The sequence below is a fragment of the Quercus suber genome, unplaced genomic scaffold (assembly GCF_002906115.3).
Source record: "Quercus suber isolate HL8 unplaced genomic scaffold, Cork oak 2.0 scaffold_290, whole genome shotgun sequence".
NCBI lineage: Eukaryota > Viridiplantae > Streptophyta > Magnoliopsida > Fagales > Fagaceae > Quercus > Quercus suber.
Genome location: NW_027069746.1, coordinates 740,084 through 761,432, shown reverse-complemented (window position 1 = coordinate 761,432; position 21,349 = coordinate 740,084). Strand labels below are relative to the sequence as shown.

General features: G+C 36.1%; 1 protein-coding gene and 1 long non-coding RNA gene across 4 annotated transcripts; both read left to right on the top strand.

The window, feature by feature from the left end:
- Positions 1–908: 908 nt before the first annotated feature.
- On the top strand, positions 909–2,579 carry LOC136071153 (uncharacterized). Its single transcript, XM_065782118.1, has one exon. The coding sequence runs from the start codon at positions 909–911 to the stop codon at positions 2,577–2,579; it is 1,671 nt and encodes a 556-aa protein (XP_065638190.1).
- An 11,311-nt stretch (positions 2,580–13,890) lies between these two features.
- LOC112036268 (uncharacterized) lies at positions 13,891–18,951 on the top strand. Of its 3 annotated transcripts, XR_010632478.1 has the most exons (6): positions 13,891–14,903; positions 15,289–15,354; positions 16,569–16,628; positions 16,759–16,813; positions 18,179–18,294; positions 18,583–18,951. It is a non-coding gene; the product is annotated as an uncharacterized LOC112036268 (long non-coding RNA). The 3 variants fall into 3 exon arrangements; XR_010632477.1 differs by lacking the exon at positions 16,569–16,628 and having other exon boundaries at positions 14,011–14,903; positions 18,229–18,294; XR_010632476.1 differs by lacking the exon at positions 16,569–16,628 and having other exon boundaries at positions 14,032–14,903.
- The last annotated feature ends 2,398 nt before the right edge of the window (positions 18,952–21,349 follow it).

Here is a 21,349-nt window from a genome sequence, read left to right as displayed (position 1 = left end):
TTCCATTCACTCGTCCAATGAAGGACGAGTGAGCAGAGAACCTCGTCCATCCTTAATGGTGGACGAGGTAGGTTCACTTAGAGTTACACTCAGCACACCTTCAACCAAGAGTCATGTTGAAAAGTCATATTGCTTGAAGCTCAACACAAGTCCCGAAGAGGTGACCCTTATGAAGGTTAAGGAAGTTACCCTCTGAATCCTCCAAACTCTACGACGATTAGGAGAAATAACCGATTCCTAACGCTATATAAAGGCCTTTCTGCGTAGAGGTAAAGGGACTTTTTCTCTCTTTTGGAAAATTCTAGAGAAGAAGTTAAGGAAGTCTTGAAGGCTCTTTTTTCCTTCAATCTACTAACTTTACCATCGGAGAATTAAAGGCCGGCTTCCACCGGTCTTCTCTGACTTTCTTTGGTTTTCCAGGACTCATTACTCAAGATCAAGAGCATCCGGAGATTTTTCAGCCCATTGATCTCTTAGAATTTATCAGTTGGCGCCGTTTGTGGGGACTTAATTTATTGAAACGTAAAAAATCTGTTGTCATTGGGACTTAATTTAAGTTCCATAATTTCTTTCTCCAATCAAGGGTTGAAATGGTTCGGACAAGATCTAGGGCAACGAGTCCAGACCCTCAACATAGCAGGGACGCATCTAGTAAGCCTCACTGCGACCGTCAGTCAGCACCCACCATGCAACCACCCTCATTCCAACATGTGCAATCCATGGCTGCCGCTATGGCAGAATTAACTCGTCAAAACCAAGAGTTGGTTAGACAACTTGAGTTAAGGAAATAGCCTTATGAACGGAATGCTGGAGAACGGGCCCAGAGTCAAGAGGAGGAAAGGAATGTTGAAACTGACAATCAGTCAAGAGGTACTGTTTCACGGAGGGTACCTCACTTAGAAAGAGAAATGGATCAAATGAGAAGGGTCATGGACGAGATGAAGGAAAACATGAGGAAAACAAACCCTGTGGAAGACTTAGTTCACAGGACTGATTCCCCCTTCGTGGCGTCCGTCAATGCTCATCCTTTGCCACTTAAATTCAAGATGCCTCCTTTAGATTCGTATGACGGGACGCGAGACCCTTTTGACCATATTGCCACCTTTAAAACTACTATGCATCTTCAAGGAGTTCCAGATGAAATAATGTGCAGCGCTTTTTCTACTACCTTGAAAGGACCAGCACGAGTGTGGTTCAGCAAAATACCTTCTAATACAGTGGCGTCCTTTGAAGAGCTGAGCAAGTTGTTCGTCAACAATTTCATTGGAGGGCAGAGGCACAAACGTTCCTCGTCCAGTTTGCTAACCATAGAGCAAGGGGAGAATGAGAGTTTGCGGTCCTTCATCACGCGTTTCAACAGGGACGCCTTGGCGGTGGACGAGGTGGACGATAAACTCCTCCTGGCAACATTTTATAATGGCGTTCATTCTGATCTATTTATCCATAAGTTATATGAACAGGCGCCTCAAACTATGGCTGAGCTAGTTCATTCAGCCCAGAACTTCATGAATGCAGAGGATGCTATCATAGCCAAGAAGAGGAAGAGAGTTGAGAAGGTTGAAGCCAACACAACGCGTCAGTCGGAACAAGGTCCTCGTCCTAAGAAGGGACGGACGGAAGATAAGAGGGATCGAGAAAAGAAAGCAGGCCCTTCAGCACGGAATCAACAGTATACCCCCTTGAACGTGCCACTTGAGCAAGTTCTTATGCAAATAAAGGACGAGCCTTCTTTGAAGTGGCCAGAGAAGATGAAGGGGGATCCCAACAAGCGCAATCGGAACAAGTATTGTCGTTTCCATAGGGATCATGGGCATGATACGGATGAATGCTTTGATTTGAAGCAGCAAATTGAAAATCTCACCAGGCAAGGAAAGTTGAGGAATTTCCTTGGACGAGACCACAAGGATGAGAAATTGAAAGCAAAGGTAGAGGAGACATCACGACCACCGCTTGGAGAAATAAGGATCATCCTAGGGGGAAGTCCTACAGGACAGTCGTCCAAGTCGAAGAAGGCATATTTGAAAGCAGTACAGAACGCTCAACTCTCTGGACGATTACCAAGTGAGAGAACTACGGACGAGCAGAAGATTACCTTCACGAACGAGGATGCAGAGAAAATCCACCACCCCCATGACGACGTTATTGTCATCACTCTCCTTATTGCTGATTACAAGACCAGAAGGGTGTTGATAGACAATAGAAGCTCGGCTGATATTTTGTATTATCCAGCCTTTCAGCAAATGAGGTTAGGACGAGATCGGCTGCAACAAGCAAGCTCCCCTCTAGTGGGATTTGGTGGAATGAAGATACAATTTGTGGGTAGCATTTTGTTACCAGTGGCAGTGGGGGCATATCCGCAGCAAGTTACCAAGGAGGTGAACTTCCTTGTGGTTGATTGTTCGTCCTCTTACAATGCCATAATTGGGAGTCCAACTCTAAATAGGTGGAAGGCCATAACATCTACCTACCACTTGTCAGTCAAGTTCCCGACGGAGCATGGGATAGGCCAAGTACAGGGAGACCAACTAACGGCAAGAGAGTGTTATTTGGCCATGTTGGCTGCGGACGAGCAAATTTAAACAATGACTATTGAAGAAAAGAAAGTTGTGGCAGAACTTATTGAAGCATTGGAAGATGTTCCTTTAGATGATAATGTACCAGGATTGGGGCAGATTTGGAAGTAAAGATCAAGAAAGATCTTATTTGTTTTTTGAAAAGAAATAGGGATGTGTTTGCATAGAGTCACGAAGATGTGCAGGGCATAGATCCCAGTGTCATTACCCACCATATGAGTGTATGCCCTTCCTCCAAACCAGTGCGGCAAAAGAAGAGGGTGTTTGCCCCAGAGAGAGACAATGCTGTTAAGGAGGAAGTTCAGAAGCTGATTATGGCGAAGTTCATTCGAGAGGTATACTATCCTGAGTGGTTGGCCAACGTAGTTATGGTCAAAAAGGCGAATAGCAAGTGGAGAATGTGCGTTGATTTCACTGACCTAAACAAGGCTTGCCCAAAGGATAGTTACCCGTTACCACGCATTGATCAGCTGGTAGATTCTACTGCGGGCCACAAATTACTCAGTTTCTTGGACGCTTTCTCTGGGTACAATCAGATTCGGATGGACGAAGCAGACCAAGAGAAGACGTCCTTTGTCACCAGTCAGGGATTATTTTGTTATGAAGTGATGCCTTTCGGTTTGAAAAATGCTGGGGCAACATACCAACGGTTGGTCAATCATATGTTTCGTCCACAGATCGGGTGGAATATGGAAGTCTATATAGACGACATGTTAGTAAAAACTCAGGACGAAGACAGGCATCTGGACGACTTGCAAGAAACATTCAATACATTGAGGCATTATTGATAAAATCCATGCAATATTGAATATGAAGCCTCGGAGCAGTGTTAAAGAAGTCAAATCACTTACCGGACGAGTCACCGCCCTCAACAGGTTTGTTTCCAAAGCTACTGACAAGTGCCTGCCATTTTTTAAGGTTCTTAAAAAAGCATTTGAATGGAATGATGAGTGTCAGAAAGCATTTGAAGATTTGAAGACATACCTTACCAAGGCCCCTTTGTTAAGCCCGTCCGTGCAAGGGGAAGAGTTGTATTTATATCTGGCAGTTACCCCACATGCTGTGAGTTCAGCATTAGTGAGGGAGGAAGACAAGGTACAAAGACCTATGTACTATACCAGCAGAGCACTGAGGGGAGCAGAAGGATGATATCCGTTGATGGAGAAATTGGCTTTTGCATTGATAACAGCCTCCAGAAAGCTAAGGCATTACTTTCAGGCTCATATCATTAATGTCATGACAGATCACCCACTCAAGAAGGCAATGAACAAACTAGAGGCTGCAGGACGTTTGATCCAATGGGCCGTCAAGCTCAATGAGTTTGACATAAAGTACCAACCGAGGCATGCCATAAAAGCTCAAGCTTTGGCAGATTTCATTGCAGAGTTTACTTTGAATTGTGACGAGGTGGGTGAGAAGGAAAGCATTAAGTGGGTGGTTTATGTGGATGGTTCGTCTACGCAGTATGCAGGAGGAGTAGGTGTGGTGTTACAATCTCCAGAGGGAGACAAATTAAAACACAAGGTTCGTTTGCAGTACCAAACAACTAATAATGAAGCCGAGTATGAAGCTCTTCTCAGAGGGATGGAATTGGCCAAGTCCGTTGAAGCAGAGTCACTCCTTGTCCTGGGAGATTCTCAGCTAATCATAGGCCAAGTGAATGGTGTGTCTGAAGCCAAGGAAGAGCGGATGAGGAAATATCTAAACAAAGTGATGCGCCTTGTTAAAAAGTTTGAGGAAGTGAACTTCGTTCAGATCCCAAGGGAAGAAAACATGGAAGCTGATGCTTTGGCGAAAGAAGCCTCAGCGAGTGAAGCCGTAGACGAAATTGATAACATTTAATATATGCCAAGTATAGACATCCCAGAAGTACAACAGGTAGAAGGCAGGACAAGTTGGATGACTCCAATTGTGTCGTACCTGAAAGACGGACGACTCCTAGAAGAGAAGGACGAGGCAAGAAAGCTGAGGGTAAGGGAAGCCAGGTACGTTCTAATGGATGAGATTCTTTATAAAAGAGGTTTTTCCCAGCCTTATCTAAGGTGTTTGGCACCGGACGAAGCAAACTACATAATAAGGGAAATCCACGAAGGAGCGTGTGGCAATCACTCAGGAGCCAGATCACTCGTCCACAAAATCGTCCGTGCAGGGTATTATTGGCCTAGCATGCAAGCTGACGCTAAGGCCTACGTCAAGGTCTGCGACCAATGCCAGAGGTTCAGCAACGTCCCCAAGCAACCATCAGAGTATTTGACTCCAATGACGGCCCCCTGGCCTTTTGCACAATGGGGACTAGACATTCTGGGTCCATTCCCACTAGGCGTAAGACAAATGAAATTTCTCGTAGTTGGTATTGATTATTTTACCAAGTGGGTAGAAGCTGAACCCTTGGCTAACATTACGCAACAGAATGTCAAAAACTTCGTGTGGAAGAACATTGTGTGCAAATTTGGAGTACCCAGGGTGCTGATATCAGACAACAGACGACAATTTGATAATGCACTTTTTAGAGATTTTTGCCTACATTTTGGAATTCAAAATCATTACTCCTCACCAGCCCACCCACAAGCTAACGGCCAAGCAAAAGTTGCAAACCGATCCTTGCTAAAGTTGATCAAGACTCGGCTTGAGGGGGCTAAGGGAGTATGTCCAGATGAGCTACCAGGTGTTTTGTGGGCATATAGGACGACAGCGAGAACTCCTACAGGGGAGACTCCTTTCAAGCTAACCTATGGAGCAGAAGCGGTCATACCTGCAGAAGTGCATATGGCTAATCATAGAGTGGTGGCGTATCAAGACAAAGATAATGAGGAGCAACTCCGTTTGAACCTTGATCTCATAGACGAGGTAAGGATGGACGCTGAACAAAGGATGGCAAGTTACAAGAACCTTATGGCTAGACAGTATGATGCAATGGTGAAGCTAAGGCGTTTCAGCGTAGGAGACCTCGTTTTAAAAAGGGTTTCCCTGGCAACAAAGAACCCAGCTCACGGGAAGTTGGGACCAAATTGGGAAGGCCCCTACAGAGTCGTCAACTGCAAAAGACAAAGGTCCTATTACTTGGAAGCACTGGATGGGAGGAAGTTAGAGCATCCTTGGAATGTGGAGCACTTGAGGAAGTACTATCAATAAAATGCAAGCGTAGATGAACATGACTTCGAACGAGTCTGAAGACTACATAAACTATTCTATATAAAAGACTTTATTTAATTTGTCTTGTTGTTGTGTTAAGGACAAGTTTATGGTTTGGTTTTCTTTTAAGGCAGGCATTAGTTTCTTAAAACATGCCTCATCTATGAACAATGTATTGTGAACAATATTTGTGGAATGTACATAATGTTGTGTAAATCCATGATTCAAGCACTGCTTTTTGTTCATAATGACTTGAAAACAGCTGAAAAGCTTAAAACGAGAAAATTCTCTGGACGCAGAGATGTAATCTCAAGTTTTCCTTAGTAAAGGATGAAATAAAGCACTCTCGTCCAAAGCTAAGGACGAGATAGAGCTGGCACATCAAATCACAAGCAAAACCAGGGCATGCTCGTCCATAGAATGGGGGAGGGTAGAAGATGATACCTAATCATACCATGGACGAGGGACAACATGGGCGTTTTGAACTTGTTTAAATCACCTACTTCAAAGAAGAGGGCATCTCATGGACGAGATAAAAGCACAGGCAAGTCTAAGGACGAGTAGTGCCTATTTACTTAAACCATTTCAAGTGAAGTTTTGTTATCATTTTACACGGATAAATTACACTCAAGTGAGAATTCCAATAAAAATGGTTTGAGTTTGTGTATAAAATATAGACGAGTAAAACAAAATCAAGTATAAAAAATAGACACTCGTCCATGCAAATAAAGCAAACAGTACACATTTAATTGTTTATCAAGGGCGGATTAGAAACGTCATAAACACCCTTTTAACTGTTTTATCAAGATTCGTCCTTAAACATGGACGAATTAAATGTATTTGAGTTACATATATTTTCTTCAAAAAAAGAAGAAGAGAACTAAACTCAAACATAACAAATGTCATCAAAGTGTTTTCTAAACTGAGGAGTCTGGATTGGGGTCGTCCTGAGGCTGAGTTATGGCGTCGTCCTCTATGTTGGCGTCCTTAGAGTCAAGACCAAGGAGAGAGCTAGTGGTGGCAGGGTCCAGATTCAGTACGATGGAGCTGAAGTCCACATCAAGGAACTTCTCAGTAGCGTCCATCCTGAAGTCTTCAAACCCTGCTGCGTAGTTGGTGTCCAAAGCATCTGTATATTGCTTGGATGCTTTAAACTCAGCCACTGCATCTTCCTTAGCCTTGGAAAGGAGAATGCTTTGCTCGTTGATCTTCCTTTGCAAGTCTTCAAGACGAGCATCCTTCTCTACAGCATTAACCTTCAACTCCTCAACCAAAGCTTTAAGATCCTTCGCCTCCTCCGTCGTCTTGGCAGCCACCTCGGCCCATTGCCTAGCATCTTCTTTTAGCTCCTGTATCCTCGTCTCTAGTAAAATCCTCGTCTTGTCCAACCCAGTGGCCTGTCTGGACGCAGCTATGAACTTAGACATGCCCTGGAAAAAGTCAACAACAAAACAGGTTTAGATTAAACAAAAAAAAAAAAAAAAAGGAGAAAAATGTACATTTAGTCATGATAAACATTTAGTCAAGACGATGGAAAAAGTTTTACCTTGAAGAGGTCATGAACGGCAGAGTGTTCAAAGTCCCTCAGGGACATGTCATAGCAGACATGTCCTCGTCCGTCACAGCACTTTTAAAATGCTCCCAGGCCAAATTTTCATTTTCAATGATATTAGAGAGGGCCCTCTGGGATGGTTGAGACGAGAAAGGCGCAGCTTTGGACGAAGGAGTCTTAGACGGAGTAGACTCCACAGGAGTGGATGAGTCAACCTCATAAACTTTGGCAGGTTGCTAAGAGGACGGAGTGGGCTTGATCACCTGAGACGAGCCATGCTTAACTTTTTTACCTCGCCTGCTGGGGAGGTTCTCCAAGTCCAAGTTTTTGGAGATAGTTTTCCTTTTTTCCCCAGCAGTGGGACGAGCCTGGCGTTCAAACTCAGGACAGTTCCCTTCTACACCTACTTCCTTCCCTTTGTTACCTCTCATGGTTGCCATTCCTGTAAAGGGACGAAGAGAATTTACTTAGAAAAATGAAAATAAAAGATGTAAGGAATGCAAAAGAATTTACTTACTTTTTCTCACTGTGATCTCGTGTGCAAGTGCAATATCAGATGGGTTAAGACCTAAACCCCACTTAGCTAGTCGTCTAAGGGTGACCAAAGAATGTAAATCCCTGTCTACATGTAGACGAGCCCTGTGGACGCGGTCATGGTGCAACTTGCTCAAAGTGGGTCGTCCAACAGCTGTAATAAAATAAACCAAGATTAAATGAGTTACTAAGTGAAAGGCAAGTGAAAAGAAGGGGAAAGCTAAGGGACTTACCCTCAGGACGAAGGTTCCCTAGGTCCCCAATAAAACGACCAAAAGAATCCCGGCCAACGTCTATAGGATTTCCAGCCCAGAATCCAGAGACGAAGAAAAACTCCGTCTTCCATTTTCTGTCAGACAAGGCCAGGGATTTCACCAGTCTACAGTCTTTACTCCTGGCTGTGAATTGATAAAAGCTAGGAGATTGATGAATCTTGGAAGGTTTATAGCAATAGAGGAACTCGTCCACAGTAATAGGACGATCCCCTCCAAATACTTCCCTCCACAAAATTTGCATAGAGACGATTAACCTCCACGCATTTAGGTTGAACTAACACACCCCTAAACCTAATCTAAATAGCAGTTCTCTGATAAAAGAATTTAAAGGAAATCTAAGACCTCCAAGAAGGTAGGCCTCGTATACACCTATTCCAAAATGAGGGTTGCAACATCACTCTCCACGGACGGGTAATCTAGGATTAAACTCGTCCGGGATTTGGTACCACTCCCTAAGATTGTTTAATCTTTCCTTGTCTGTCTTTGAAGGAATATCTACAACACAGCTATATACAGTTACCTCCGTCTCGTCCAAAGGATTGGACGGAGGGATGGAAGACGAGGTACCTACCTGGGACCCTACAGTTTTCCTAAGTTGTTTTTGTATTTCTTCTAAAGGAACCCCAGGGACCCCTGAGACATACTCCTCGTCAGTAGTGTTTCCCCTACTGCCTACTACTAGTATCACTAGAGTTATTACTACTCCCATCGTAATACTCGTCTATGACTTTTTCTGTACTATCACTAGACGAGGAAATGGTGATTCCTGAAATTTTCTAAAAAGGAAATTTTTGAAAACCTAAAAGACGAGGAGAGAGGGAATACCTGGATCTAGGACGCACTGAAACTATGGACACAGGAAAGTCTTAGACGAGGCTCTAGACGAGGGATGTCAAGGAGGAAAAATCTCAGAAGTAAGAGGGTAATGGGGGCATTCCACTATTTATAGATGGTTGACCAGAGCATATGAAACGACACGACCAATCAAACACTGACATGTGGCATTCGTCTCGAAAAAATGAACCGACGAAATGAACCACCAATTAGATTGTGACGTGTGGCATCTCTGATTATTAGAAAAAAACTCATCCCTCCAGAGGAGTAAATTACTACATGTCCTTGGACGACACATGGGCAAGGGGGCAACTAATGGTGCAAGAAAAACACCAAGTCAATCACTCGTCCATATGGTCGTCCATAGCAATGTTCAGAACTGAGAGCGAGTGGTTAGTACATTCGTCCCTCCTTTACCATCATTCTTCTTTTTCTACACACTCGTCCAATGAAGGACGAGTGGACTGTGAACCTCGTCCTTCTACGCACTCGTCCAATGAAGGACGAATGGATTGTGAACCTCGTCCTTCATTAGTGATGGACGAGGTAAATTCACCAAGAGTTAGAGTAAGCACACTTTCAACCAAAAGTCATATTGCTTGAATCTCAACACAATTCCTGAAGAGGTGACCTTTATGACAGTTAAGGAAGTTACCCTCTGAATCCTCCAAACTCTACGACGATTAGGAAAAATAACCGATTTCTAACACTATATAAAGGCCCTTCTGCGCAGAGGTAAGGGGACTTTTTTCTTTGGTAAAAATTTTAGATAAGAAATTAAGTATTGAGGGCTCTTCTCTCCTTCAATTTACTAACTTTACCATCGGAGAATTAAAGGCCGGCTTCCACCGGTCTTCTCTACTGATTTCCTTTGGTTTTTCAAGACTCACTCTACTAGATCAAGAGCATCCGGAGATTTTTCAACCCATTGATTCCTTTGAATTTATCAAAAATAAAACTCATAAAATGCATAACATATACGTAAAGGCATAATTAATAACTACGCATGAAAGTTATTGTATGTTTTAATTTTTATTAACTAGATCACATTTCTTAAATAAACTGAACAACCATTTCATAACCTAGCTATGCACATAATGATTGGAATGTTGTTAGTTAGTTTAATTGAACAATATTGTGTTTATACTTTTTTTAAACTACAATTGATAATTCACAAAATGAGTAAACAACTTATTGAGTATTGCAAAAGATACAAATATGAACATTAACATGAGCATGAACATGAAGGGAGATTTCTATTCATTTTCTTGAAGAAAAAATGTACTTGCAAAAAGTTCCAAACTTTATTAGGTAAAGAAGAATCAAGTTATAGATAGCAAAATCAATAAACCAAAAATTTTAGGAGCCCAAGAGGAGCCATTACTCATTTGGAAAAACCCAAAATACTCAAGGACTAAAGAAAAAAAAAAAACAACCATCCACTCCACACTTCCATCTCAACTGCTTTTGCTCAAGGAAAACAATATATACATACATACATACATACATACATACATACATATATATATATATATATATATCTTTTTTTATTTAGAAATAATTACAATATGTATGCCAACCCCACAACTTGAACATTTTCTCCCTGACTCCCGCAATTTGAACATTTTCTCCCTTAAACCTAAACACTTTGTGTATGGGGAGATGTCAATTCAGCTACATGACCCTCGACATATATATATATATATCATTCAATAAATATTATAGAACTTCCTTTAAAAAAATTAATATTTTTATCATAATTAAGGAAAATCCTAATGGGTACTTCACTTGAGCATATGTGAAAAAGGCATATACATACCATAAATGGTAAAGGAGAAAGAAAAAGTTGCTAATCCGTTTTAATATGGTTAATTTCTTTGCCTCAATTAGTCGCCCAAACAACATACCGGTTATTCATACCACAACCACAAATGACAATGTAGCGTTGGCCATCGGTAATTGCTAATTTAAAAGTACAGATTTCTTTAATAGCTCTACCTTTGTTTCTTTTGGCTAATATATCTATACTAAATCAAAATCAAACCACAAAAATCATATAAAAATCACTAAATTAGAGTTTAAATTAAAATTAAATTTGTAAAAGAAATCTAGGCCTAATTGCACAAAAATTCCATGTAACAAAGTCATACTCAGGAGTATTGGACCTTTTTTCCTTTGTATAAATAGGGGGGTCCCAATGGGATGGGGGGCTAATAATTTTCTCTCTAACATATTTATTGTAGGAACATAAAAATTTTCTATTGTAGACTTTTCACGCTTAAAGAACATGACTTGCCAACTAATCAAACTAGAGTTTTTAATACCTACAATAATTTCACAACATCAAGAACAAACCCCAGTATATACAGTGTCAAATTCCATAGTCTCCTGTTACATCAAATGAGTGTTTAATTTTTCTCGCAAAGTATTGAATAGTAATGCTTCTAGGCCATAGTGTCAACTACAACTCTGAATCATGTTGGACTTGGATGACACCTTTCCACAACGTATCTTTATGAGATGTAGAAAAAATTTGGAGTGTACACCACGTTTAGTGTGAATGGGAAGAAATTTCATCTTATTCCAATTGGTTAGGTCAGTAAGGGCCTATTCCAATTTAATGGTCCAGGAATTTTGTATACAAGTAATAATCAAGGAAACTTTTGTCTAAAATAAGTCGAACTTTTGTCAAGAGAGAAAACTGATGTCTAGACAAATCAAGTTAAGGCTGACCAAAATGGACCATATTCTTAAATTCTTATCTCGATTTGTTCCATGTACAAGACTTATAGTCAATACTTAGCGTATAAAGTTGAACATCTTATCTAAAGTCCATCCTTTGAAAGCTTGAGAAAAAATTCATTTAAACCAACACAATATATAAATTATAAAGGAATCAAACAAAATTTGTAAAAAATAATGAAAATTTACTAAATCAAAATCAAACCACAAAAATCATATAAAAATCACCAAATTAGAGTTTAAATTATAATTAAATTTTTAAAAGAAATCTAGGCACAATTGCACAAAAATTCCATGTAACTCCAGAGTATTGGAACTTTTTTCCTTTGTATAAATAGGGGGTCTCAATGGGATGAGGGGCTAACAATTTTCTCTTCAAAACATTTAATGTAGGAACATAAAAGTTTTCCATTGTAGACTTTTCACGCTTAAAGAACATGACTTGCCAACTAATCAAACTAGATTTTTTAATACCTACAACAATTTCACAACATCAAGAACAAACCCTAGTGTATACAGTGTCAAATTCCATAGTCTTTTATTACATCAAATGAGTGTTTAATTTTTCTCACAAAGTATTGAATAGTAAAGCTTTTAGGCCATAGTCTCAACTACAACTCTCAATCATGTTGGACTTGGATGACACCTTTCCACAACGTATCATTATGAGATGCAGAAAAAATTTGGAGTGTACACAACGTTTAGTGTGGATGGGAAGAAATATCATCCTATTCCAATTGGTTAGGTCAGTAAGGGCCTATTCCAATTTAATGATCCTAGAATTTTGTATACAAGTAATAATCAAGAAAACTTCTGCCTAAAATAAGTCGGACTTTTGGCAAGAGAGAAAATTGATGTCTAGATAAATCAAACTAAGGCCAACCAAAATGACCTTATTCTTAATTTCTTATCTCGATTTGTTCCACGTACAAGACTTACAATCAATGCTTGGTCTATAAAAGTTGAACATCTTATCTAAAGTCCACCCTCTAAAAGCTTGAGAAAAAATTCATTTAAACCAATGCAAGATATAAATTATAAAGGAATCAAAGAAAATTTGTCAAAAATAACGAAAATTTACTAAATCAAAATCAAACCACCAAAATCATATAAAAATCACCAAATTAGAGTATAAATTATAATTAAATTTTTAAAAGAAATCTAGGCACAATTGCAAAAAAAATTCCATGTAACTAAGGCATACTCTAGAGTATTAGAACTTTTTTCCTTTGTATAAATAGGGGTTCCCAATGGGATGAGGGGCTAATAATTTTCTCTCCAAAACATTTATTGTAGGAACATAAAAGTTTTCCATTGTAGACTTTTCATGCTTAAAGAACATGACTTGCCAACTAATCAAACTAGAGTTTTTAATACCTACAGCAATTTCATAACATCAAGAACGACCTTAGTGTATACAGTGTCAAATTATATAGTTTCCTGTTACATCAAATGAGTGTTTAATTTTTCTCGCAAAGTATTGAATAGTAAAGCTTTTGGGCCATAGTCTCAACTACAACTCTTAACAAAAAAAATTTGGAGTGTACACAACGTTTAGTATGGATGGAAAGAAATTTCATCCTATTTCAATTGGTTAGGTCAGTAAGGGCCTATTTCAATTTAATGATCCTGGAATTTTGTATACAAGTAATAATCAAGGAAACTTCCGCCTAAAATAAGTCGGACTTTTGGCAAGAGAGAAAATTGATGTCTAGACAAATCAAGCTAAGGTCGACCAAAATGGACCATATTTTTAATTTCTTATCTCAATTTGTTCCATGTACAAGACTTTCAATAATTGCTTGGCGTATAAAAATTGAACATCTTATCTAAAGTCCATCATCTGAAAGCTTGAGAAAAACTTCATTTAAACCAAAGAAAAATTGTCAAAAATAATGAAAATTTAATTTGTGCTTATATTCTTATAAGGATGAACACAATAGCAATATTCTTTCTTTTTTTTAAAAAATAAAGATAAAAAAACTCTATGCTTATTTTGTACGTATAATAAAGTCTTATCACAAAGTTTTTTTTAGACTTTTACTGATTAGTGATTAAGTGTTATAAATGAATAATCATTAATATATATATATATATATGTCATATCATATCATATTGTATAATCTATATCTATATATATATAATAGACGAAGCTGTAACTCCATATTTTGGGCAAAAATCCAGGTTGAAGAAGGGACATAAACGTGGTATTAATTAGTAGTGTTTCATACGTAATAGTTATCTTTGAAGTTTGCAAAATGAACCAATTTGATTGCTATGCCAATCTAGACACTAATGTGTCATGAATTCGGCATATTAGCAACAAAATTTTGGAATTTATGATTAATTCTCTTAGCAACCAAACATTGCAACCTTTTCCTTATTTTATATTTATATTTTTAAATTATTGAAGGAATATCTTTTAAGGACCTTTCCCAACAAATAGATTGAGCATATCTTCCGTAAAATCAATTGCTTTGTGGACATTTGCAAGATTTCTATAGTTTAGGACTTATTAATTTATTAATAGTTGATAAGGAGGGTATTAAAAAACCTAGAACCAATTAGTTAGAACTTACAAGATTTCAATTAACAGTTTTTCAAGATTATGTGTTGATGCTAAGTTATGTTTGTCTTTTAGAAGAACACCTACACATTAACATCATTTTCTGAACAACTAACCATCCATTCCTTTCCCTATTTTAAGTTGATTGTTTTCTAATTCATAAAATGATCCCGCGCATTGCGCGGGTTAAACACTAGTATATATAATAGACGAAGCTGAGAGAAAGTCAGTGACTACAATTAAGGCCGCGTTGACAACTCAGACAAGTGACGTCACTTTTAAAAAAGCGATACTTTGTGTTGTTTGGTAAAGCTAGAACACCGCTTAAAAGCGATGAATTATAATTTTTCGCTCAGTTAAACACTGTTTGGAGCCCTATGGGTATAAAAAGGAAAACCAACCGCTTAAGACCCAAAAAAAAAAAAAAAAAAAGACTGCTACACGGAGAAAGGAGAAAGAGAGATCGAGAGAAAATAGAGACAGAGAAATAGAGAGGCAGAGATAGAGAGAAGGGCGCCACCAGATCTTCTGCCATCACTGTAGCCTTTCGTTTCTCCTATTCAGATACTTTCTTTTCGCTTCCTTTTCAATTTTCTTAACACCGATGCTTGCGATCCAGAGATAGAGAAGGAGGAAAAAATAAACCTTGCAATACAGAGATGAGAAGGAGACAGACATTGAGAGAACTACCACCGGTAAGTTTTTTTTTTTTTTTTCATTCTTTCTTTTAGATCTGGGTATGGGTTTGAAATATGAATTAGTTTTGAGAAATTTGGTTGGGTTGATTTTTATTTAGGTATTTGGGTTACATTTGGTTTTGATTTGATTTTTTGAAATATGGGGTTATATATGATTTAGGTTTGGAGAGGTCAAACCTATGCACAGAGAGAATAAGAGAGAAGGAGAGATTTCGCAGTTCCCATTTATTTTTTCAATTTCTTGGGTTTTGTTTTGTCGATTATTGTTTTTTTGGTTAGAATTTTGTTCCTGTTTGGCAGTTTTTTTTTTATATCTTCGTTTGCCACTGAAATTAATTTCTGAATTGTTTTTTTTTTTTTTTTCTTCTGTTTCTCCCTCCAGTTGCAGAATACCGTTTCCCCATGCCAGATAAAGACATTGGGACTTCTACAATAAAAGAATTAAAAGGTACAGTTAGATTTTAATTTCTTTGGTTCTTGCTAGAATTAAGATCTTTAATGAATGCAAAGATTGAAGTGTTCTCTTTACATTTGAACTCACATGACTCAATTTGGATTGTGACTTATCATGTTTAAATAAGAAAAAATAAATTTTGAATGTAACGTAATTAATATTTGCATTCATTGTTACTATTTGTCTTTTACTACATGTTTGTTTGATGTTTTTGAGTTACATTAGGTTTTGATTTGATTTTTTGATTCGATTTATTTTCTCAGTATACTAAAAACTTTTGTGAGTATTTGGATTCAATTAATTTTCTGTTTAATTTTGGTTTAGTTTAAGGGTATTTATAATTGGTTTTGGATAATCAAGGTTTAGAAATCTTGAAAGCATTGGTGGCTCATGTTTGCTTCATCTTTATTGCGGTAACTGTGCACTTCTAGAGGACTTTTTTTTTTTTTTTTTTTTCATAATCCACTTATAGAGGACTTTATAACAGTTATTTTTTCACATAAATTTGAGAAGAGTTAGATGAATTTCTCAAAATTGGCTGTTTAAAAGAAAGATGGCAGTGTATTGTGGCACAATTTTAAGCCAAAAGAAGAGTTAAACAGACCTGTTTTAATAGATGGGTTCATGCTCTGCACCCATCTCCTCCCTCTGGCATATGCTGTTTGTATTTGTGCTCTTCCCCTATCTCCTCTCTGCAACATATACGGAAGGTTTGCATCATCTCACTGTTTCTTCTCCTATTCGAATTAGCATCTTCAATCTTCAATATATCTATGTTTTAACCAAAACTCTGATGCTTATACTTCAATTGTTTTTCTTCTTGAAATACTCTCTATGCAGTTTATGAAGTACTCTTTATGCAGTTTAGAGTTTATAAATACAAAAACCCACAGAAAAAGTAATGAGAGAGAGAGAGAAATGGTAGTAAGGCACAAAGGGAATGACGTAGATATAAATCTCAGACCACCACCACAGTTGGTCTCCAACCATTGAAAATTGAGCATTAAGTACGATTTATGCTTGGGTATTTGGTTGGATTAGGAATTTGGGTTAGATTTGGTTTTGATTCAGGTATTTGGGTTCTCCATGCTTGGCATCAATTTCATGAGGTCACTAAATCTCTCTCTTTTTCTCTGTTTCTCTAGAACTAAATTGTTATGCTCTATGTCTTTGTCTTTCTCTTTCTCCTTTAAAAAAAAAAAAAACAGATTATTAGCTTCTTTGAGAATCTCAGGGACTCCGCATGGGATGCTTTTTTAGCACACGAGGTTTTGTTGAATTCTCTTTTTGTTTCCATAGAAAGTAGCATCGCAGAGATTTTTGCTGCAAATTTTCGAAATTAAATGAATTTGAATTTTGGGTTTCTATGTGGTCTTTTAAAGTTTGGAATGATTCCAGGAATATAGGACTGACGTAGAAGATCAGCGTTAAGTCAAGAGGTCGACCTGTCAAGGTAATAAGAGAACCTGCATTTGGGTTTTTTAATTTATAAATTTTTTATGGTGTAGTTAAATTCTTAAAAAATACTGTTTGGGATTTTTATTTTATAAATTTATTATGGTGTAGTTAAATTCTTTATAAAAAATTCAGTAAGAATTTATTATTGACACAAAGAAACACAATTTCTGTTAATTTGTTAATCCATATCTAGATATATGTAAATACAAATGGATCCCACAGATCTAGGATTGAAGCCAAACACATAATCTGCTCATGACATATAAAATTTAAGGAACAAATGCTTAAGTGTCATGAAGAAAGTAAAGGCTTAAGTTGATTTTTTTTGGTGCAGGTAGAGTTGTCCAAATCTCTAGGTAATTGTCAGTGATCTTGAGTCCGTAACATTAGTCAGGTAAAATGTGTAGGGACATAACTAGAAGTCTAGGGTAGTGTGTTTAATGCAACATGTGCAGAGGCATGTGTGTTCATGACTTTTGCTGGATGTTATAAGAAGCTACATGATTTTTTGTGTAGATACAAGTAGCTTTCCATCTTGGGCTTAACATTTGGAAAGTCCAAAATTAACTTTGTTATACATGATGGATATATTCCAGTCCATGTCCTGAAATTAGTGCTTATAATGACACACCCATTTACTAATACAAATAGATCAACCACCAAACATTTCCCCTATACTTCTCTCTAATTGCAGATGGCAGTTAATAAGGGTAAATTTATAACCGGTGGGTCAGCCAAATCCCGCAAATCAAATGAATGAGTTATCATACTTCAGTCTGAAAGTGGCTTTCTTGGATAGTATACCTTTATGGACCTAATATACATAGTCAGTAATCTCCAGACCAAGAACGACCAATTCCTAAAGTTGCAGAACTCTATAATCACTATGAATGGCAATAGAGTAAAAACTAATACTACACAATCATATATAACCATGCACCATAACTGCCACCAAAAAAAAAAAAAACTAAGTGTCAAGCTTCTATAAAAAAAAAAAAAAAAAAAAAAAAAAAAAAAAAAAAAAAACCTAAGTTTCAAGCTTCTATTATGTATGGCTACAGTAGGTGAGGTTAAGTAGTGTATTGTTGGTCATTATTTTGTAAGAAGTGTAACCCAACAGTTGCCTCCTTTAAGTAAAGAAATTTCACCTCTTGGCCAAATTTCTAGAGCCCTTTGACGTAAGAAAAAAACAAATTCCTTTTGTTTTATGCCTTTTATCTATTTTTTACTGCCTCTTCTCTTCCATTCTCAAAATTTTCATTTGCCAAGCTCTTGTATAACTAGAATAGAAAATTATCAATCTTTGAACTTTTTTTTTTAATTATTTAATATTACTTTGGTTGGATAATGGTCCTCAAAGACTTGAAGAAATTTCCAATAATCACATTTTCGGCACCTATCTCACTTCAGTCAGTTGTGCATCAAGTGCTTCTCAAGATGGAAGGTTGGCATGCCTATCCACTGAAGGTTATCAAGGTTAGTTTTTTATCCTCTTAAGTTTTGTCAAGCAGCCTAAAACATTAGGATTATTAGAATTATAGTTCTAGACTGTGAATCAGTTCCATATAGAAGTTGCAACTTAGCATATAACATTCTTTGAATATGTTTGAAAAAATTACTACCAAATTTTGTCACTACCATTACTTTTCTTGACTAATATGAAATTTTTTATGAATTTATTAGTCCTCCAACATGAATCATGATTGCAATAAAGTTGATTTATGAATGAAAATTCATAGTCTCCTTTTTAAAATTTTCTTTCAGGCCTTAACTATGGCGTTTGATTACTACAAAGGCAATGCTTCAATAACTGATGATGTATTTGCAACACTTGGATTGAAAATTCATGGTGGCAAAAATGTCCCTTATGTGGGACATTTTTAGGGTATTAGTTCTTGGCAAGAATTCAATGAATTCTAGAGAAATACATAATGAGAGTTCCAAGTACAAGACTTGGTCTTGGTGCCAAAGAATATATTTCTCAATGTGTTTGGCCAAAGAAAATGTATATTAGAAGCTTCAAGGATGAAAACTCATTATAAATGAATTATTACACTTCTATTAATAAGTTGAACAATGGTGAGACATCACCCTTTCATTCTCTTTATAAAGATGATTGTGGTTAAGCAAAAATATCTTCCTTCTAAACTCTATTCCATAGTGATACAATGATTGGAAAATTATGCATTGGGCATAATTTGGTGATTTACATGCAAGACTTTACTACTCTTAGGAGCACCATTGGGTATATTTGTTAAAACATCAATACCATGTAGCTCCTTGACAATTAGTATCTTTGTTGTAGCTAGCTGATAATATTCAAGAATTACTTTGAGGAATGTACTTCATAATGATTTGGAAATTTAAGGGTGATTTTTTTGCCTCATGTTGATGAAATATTTAGTTTTGGTATCTATTTCTCAAACCATTTATTGCTAGATAGGAGTTAGGTTTCTTCTAGAAAAAAATAGGATTTAGTTTAATACTCACAAACCAATCCAATTATATGCTCACTCTCTTTCAAAGGATGTGAAATTAATAATTGTGCATATAACTTAACAAAAATAATTAAATAATCGTGAATTCACCTATGCAACACATACATATCATTAATTATATTATTCATAGTAATTTCTGTTTCTTTTTTATTTTCCTGCTTTTTTAAATATAAGATAAGTGAACCTAATTAAGTAAATGTTTTACCACATGTCATAAAAATTGGATAAACTCATAATATTTAAACTTACTTATCATAAACTTAGTTACTTATTCTAATTATGAATTATTGTTTGTCGAAGTATGCTTCTACCAAAAAAAAAAAAGACCTATTATTTCTCTTGAATAATAAATTCTTGGAGTAAAAAAACACTTTCTTTTTACTTAAGTGTATAGGTGGTAAAGGAATATTATATTTTTTTTCTAAGAGATCTATTTAAAATTTTGTTGAAACGGGCACAAATTTCAAGATTAGATTTTGAAATTTCTATTAAAAAAAAAACTCCCTAAATTTAGTTTTTTTTTTTTTCTTGCAAGTAATTATTTGCTCTCTTTTTTTTGTATTATCTTAATATAAAATGTTTAAATTTAAAAAAAAAAAAAAAAAAAAAAAAAAAAAAAAAAAGACCTATTATTTCTCTTGAATAATAAAATCTTGGAGTAAAAAAACACTTTCTTTTTACTTGAGTGTATAGGTGGCAAAGGAATATTATATTTTTTTTTATAAGAGATCTATTTAAAATTTTGTTGAAACGGGCATAAATTTCAAGATTAGATTTTGAAATCTCTATAAAAAAAATCCCTGAATTTAGTTTTTTTTTTTTCTCTTGCAAGTAATTATTTGTTTTTTTTTTTAATATAAAATGTTTAAATTTTCAGTAACCATATGTCTTTTGTAATAAATAAAAGTATCCCGCACATTGTGCGGGTTATACGCTAGTATATATAAAAGCAGAGACCTCATGTGAGAGTGCATGAGGTCCTGCCACGTGGCACTCTAATATTGCATTTAGCTTTTTTTTACCTTTCTTCATTAAGTTTTTTTTTTTTTACTGTTACCCAATAGATCATAGTAACTTATTTTTACTATTATATAAATTTAGCATTTTATACCTCTTTTTATTATTATTATTTTTTTTTTTTTACTGTTACCCAATAGATCATAGTAACTTCTTTTTACTATTATATAAAATATAGGTTGTTTTTAACAATTAGACCAATTAGACCAAAAGTTATTTACTATAAAATGGACTAACTTTTAAAAGTAGACCAAACTTTAGGAAAAACTCAAGCCCAATTCTTATCTTACATATTATGACCCAAGTTTGACCCTTCTCACATGTAAATCAAAGCAAAAACTCTTACCCTCTTACAAACTCTCTTCTTCCTCCCCCATGTATAGATGATACTTCTACAAAATCTCATTCTCATGAAATCATGTCTTCATTTTACCCCAATTTCAATTCAATATGCTTTTGTCTATTAATAATGTTCTATGCAATTTATGCAGACAAATTCTTTGTCATCGACCAGTGCAACAAAAAAAATTATATAAATCTTGAGATCCCTGAGATTGCTGAAATAATTGACAAGTGCATATTTCTAAAATTTGTAATAACAAAAAAGTCTAATAAATAGCATATACTATCTTACAAAATACCATTAACTTAATATTTTCTTTAAAAAAATTCAATGATAGGAATGGTGAAAAAATGATCCTATACAAGAAATATCAAAAATACATACAAAAAAATTTTCATAGGAAGATTTATCTTTAAATGATACGAAGACAATAGTAAAGATAAAATGCATTAAATGAGATCCTACGAAACAAGTTTGTTAATCATTTCAAATTATACTCATCATTTACGTCAAAAAATAATAATACATCATATTATTTACATTAAAAAAATAATACATATTAATTTCAAAGTTCATTGCAAGATGTGAATTGCTAGAGTATTGCAATAATAAGTAAAACTGATACAATAATGGGTTGGTATTACATTTTGTGCGTACTTTGTGAAAGAAATAT

Coding starts and splice junctions, on each gene's coding strand:
- LOC136071153 (XM_065782118.1), top strand. CDS start 909: ATGGATCAAATGAGAAGGGTCATGGACGAGATGAAGGAAAACATGAGG.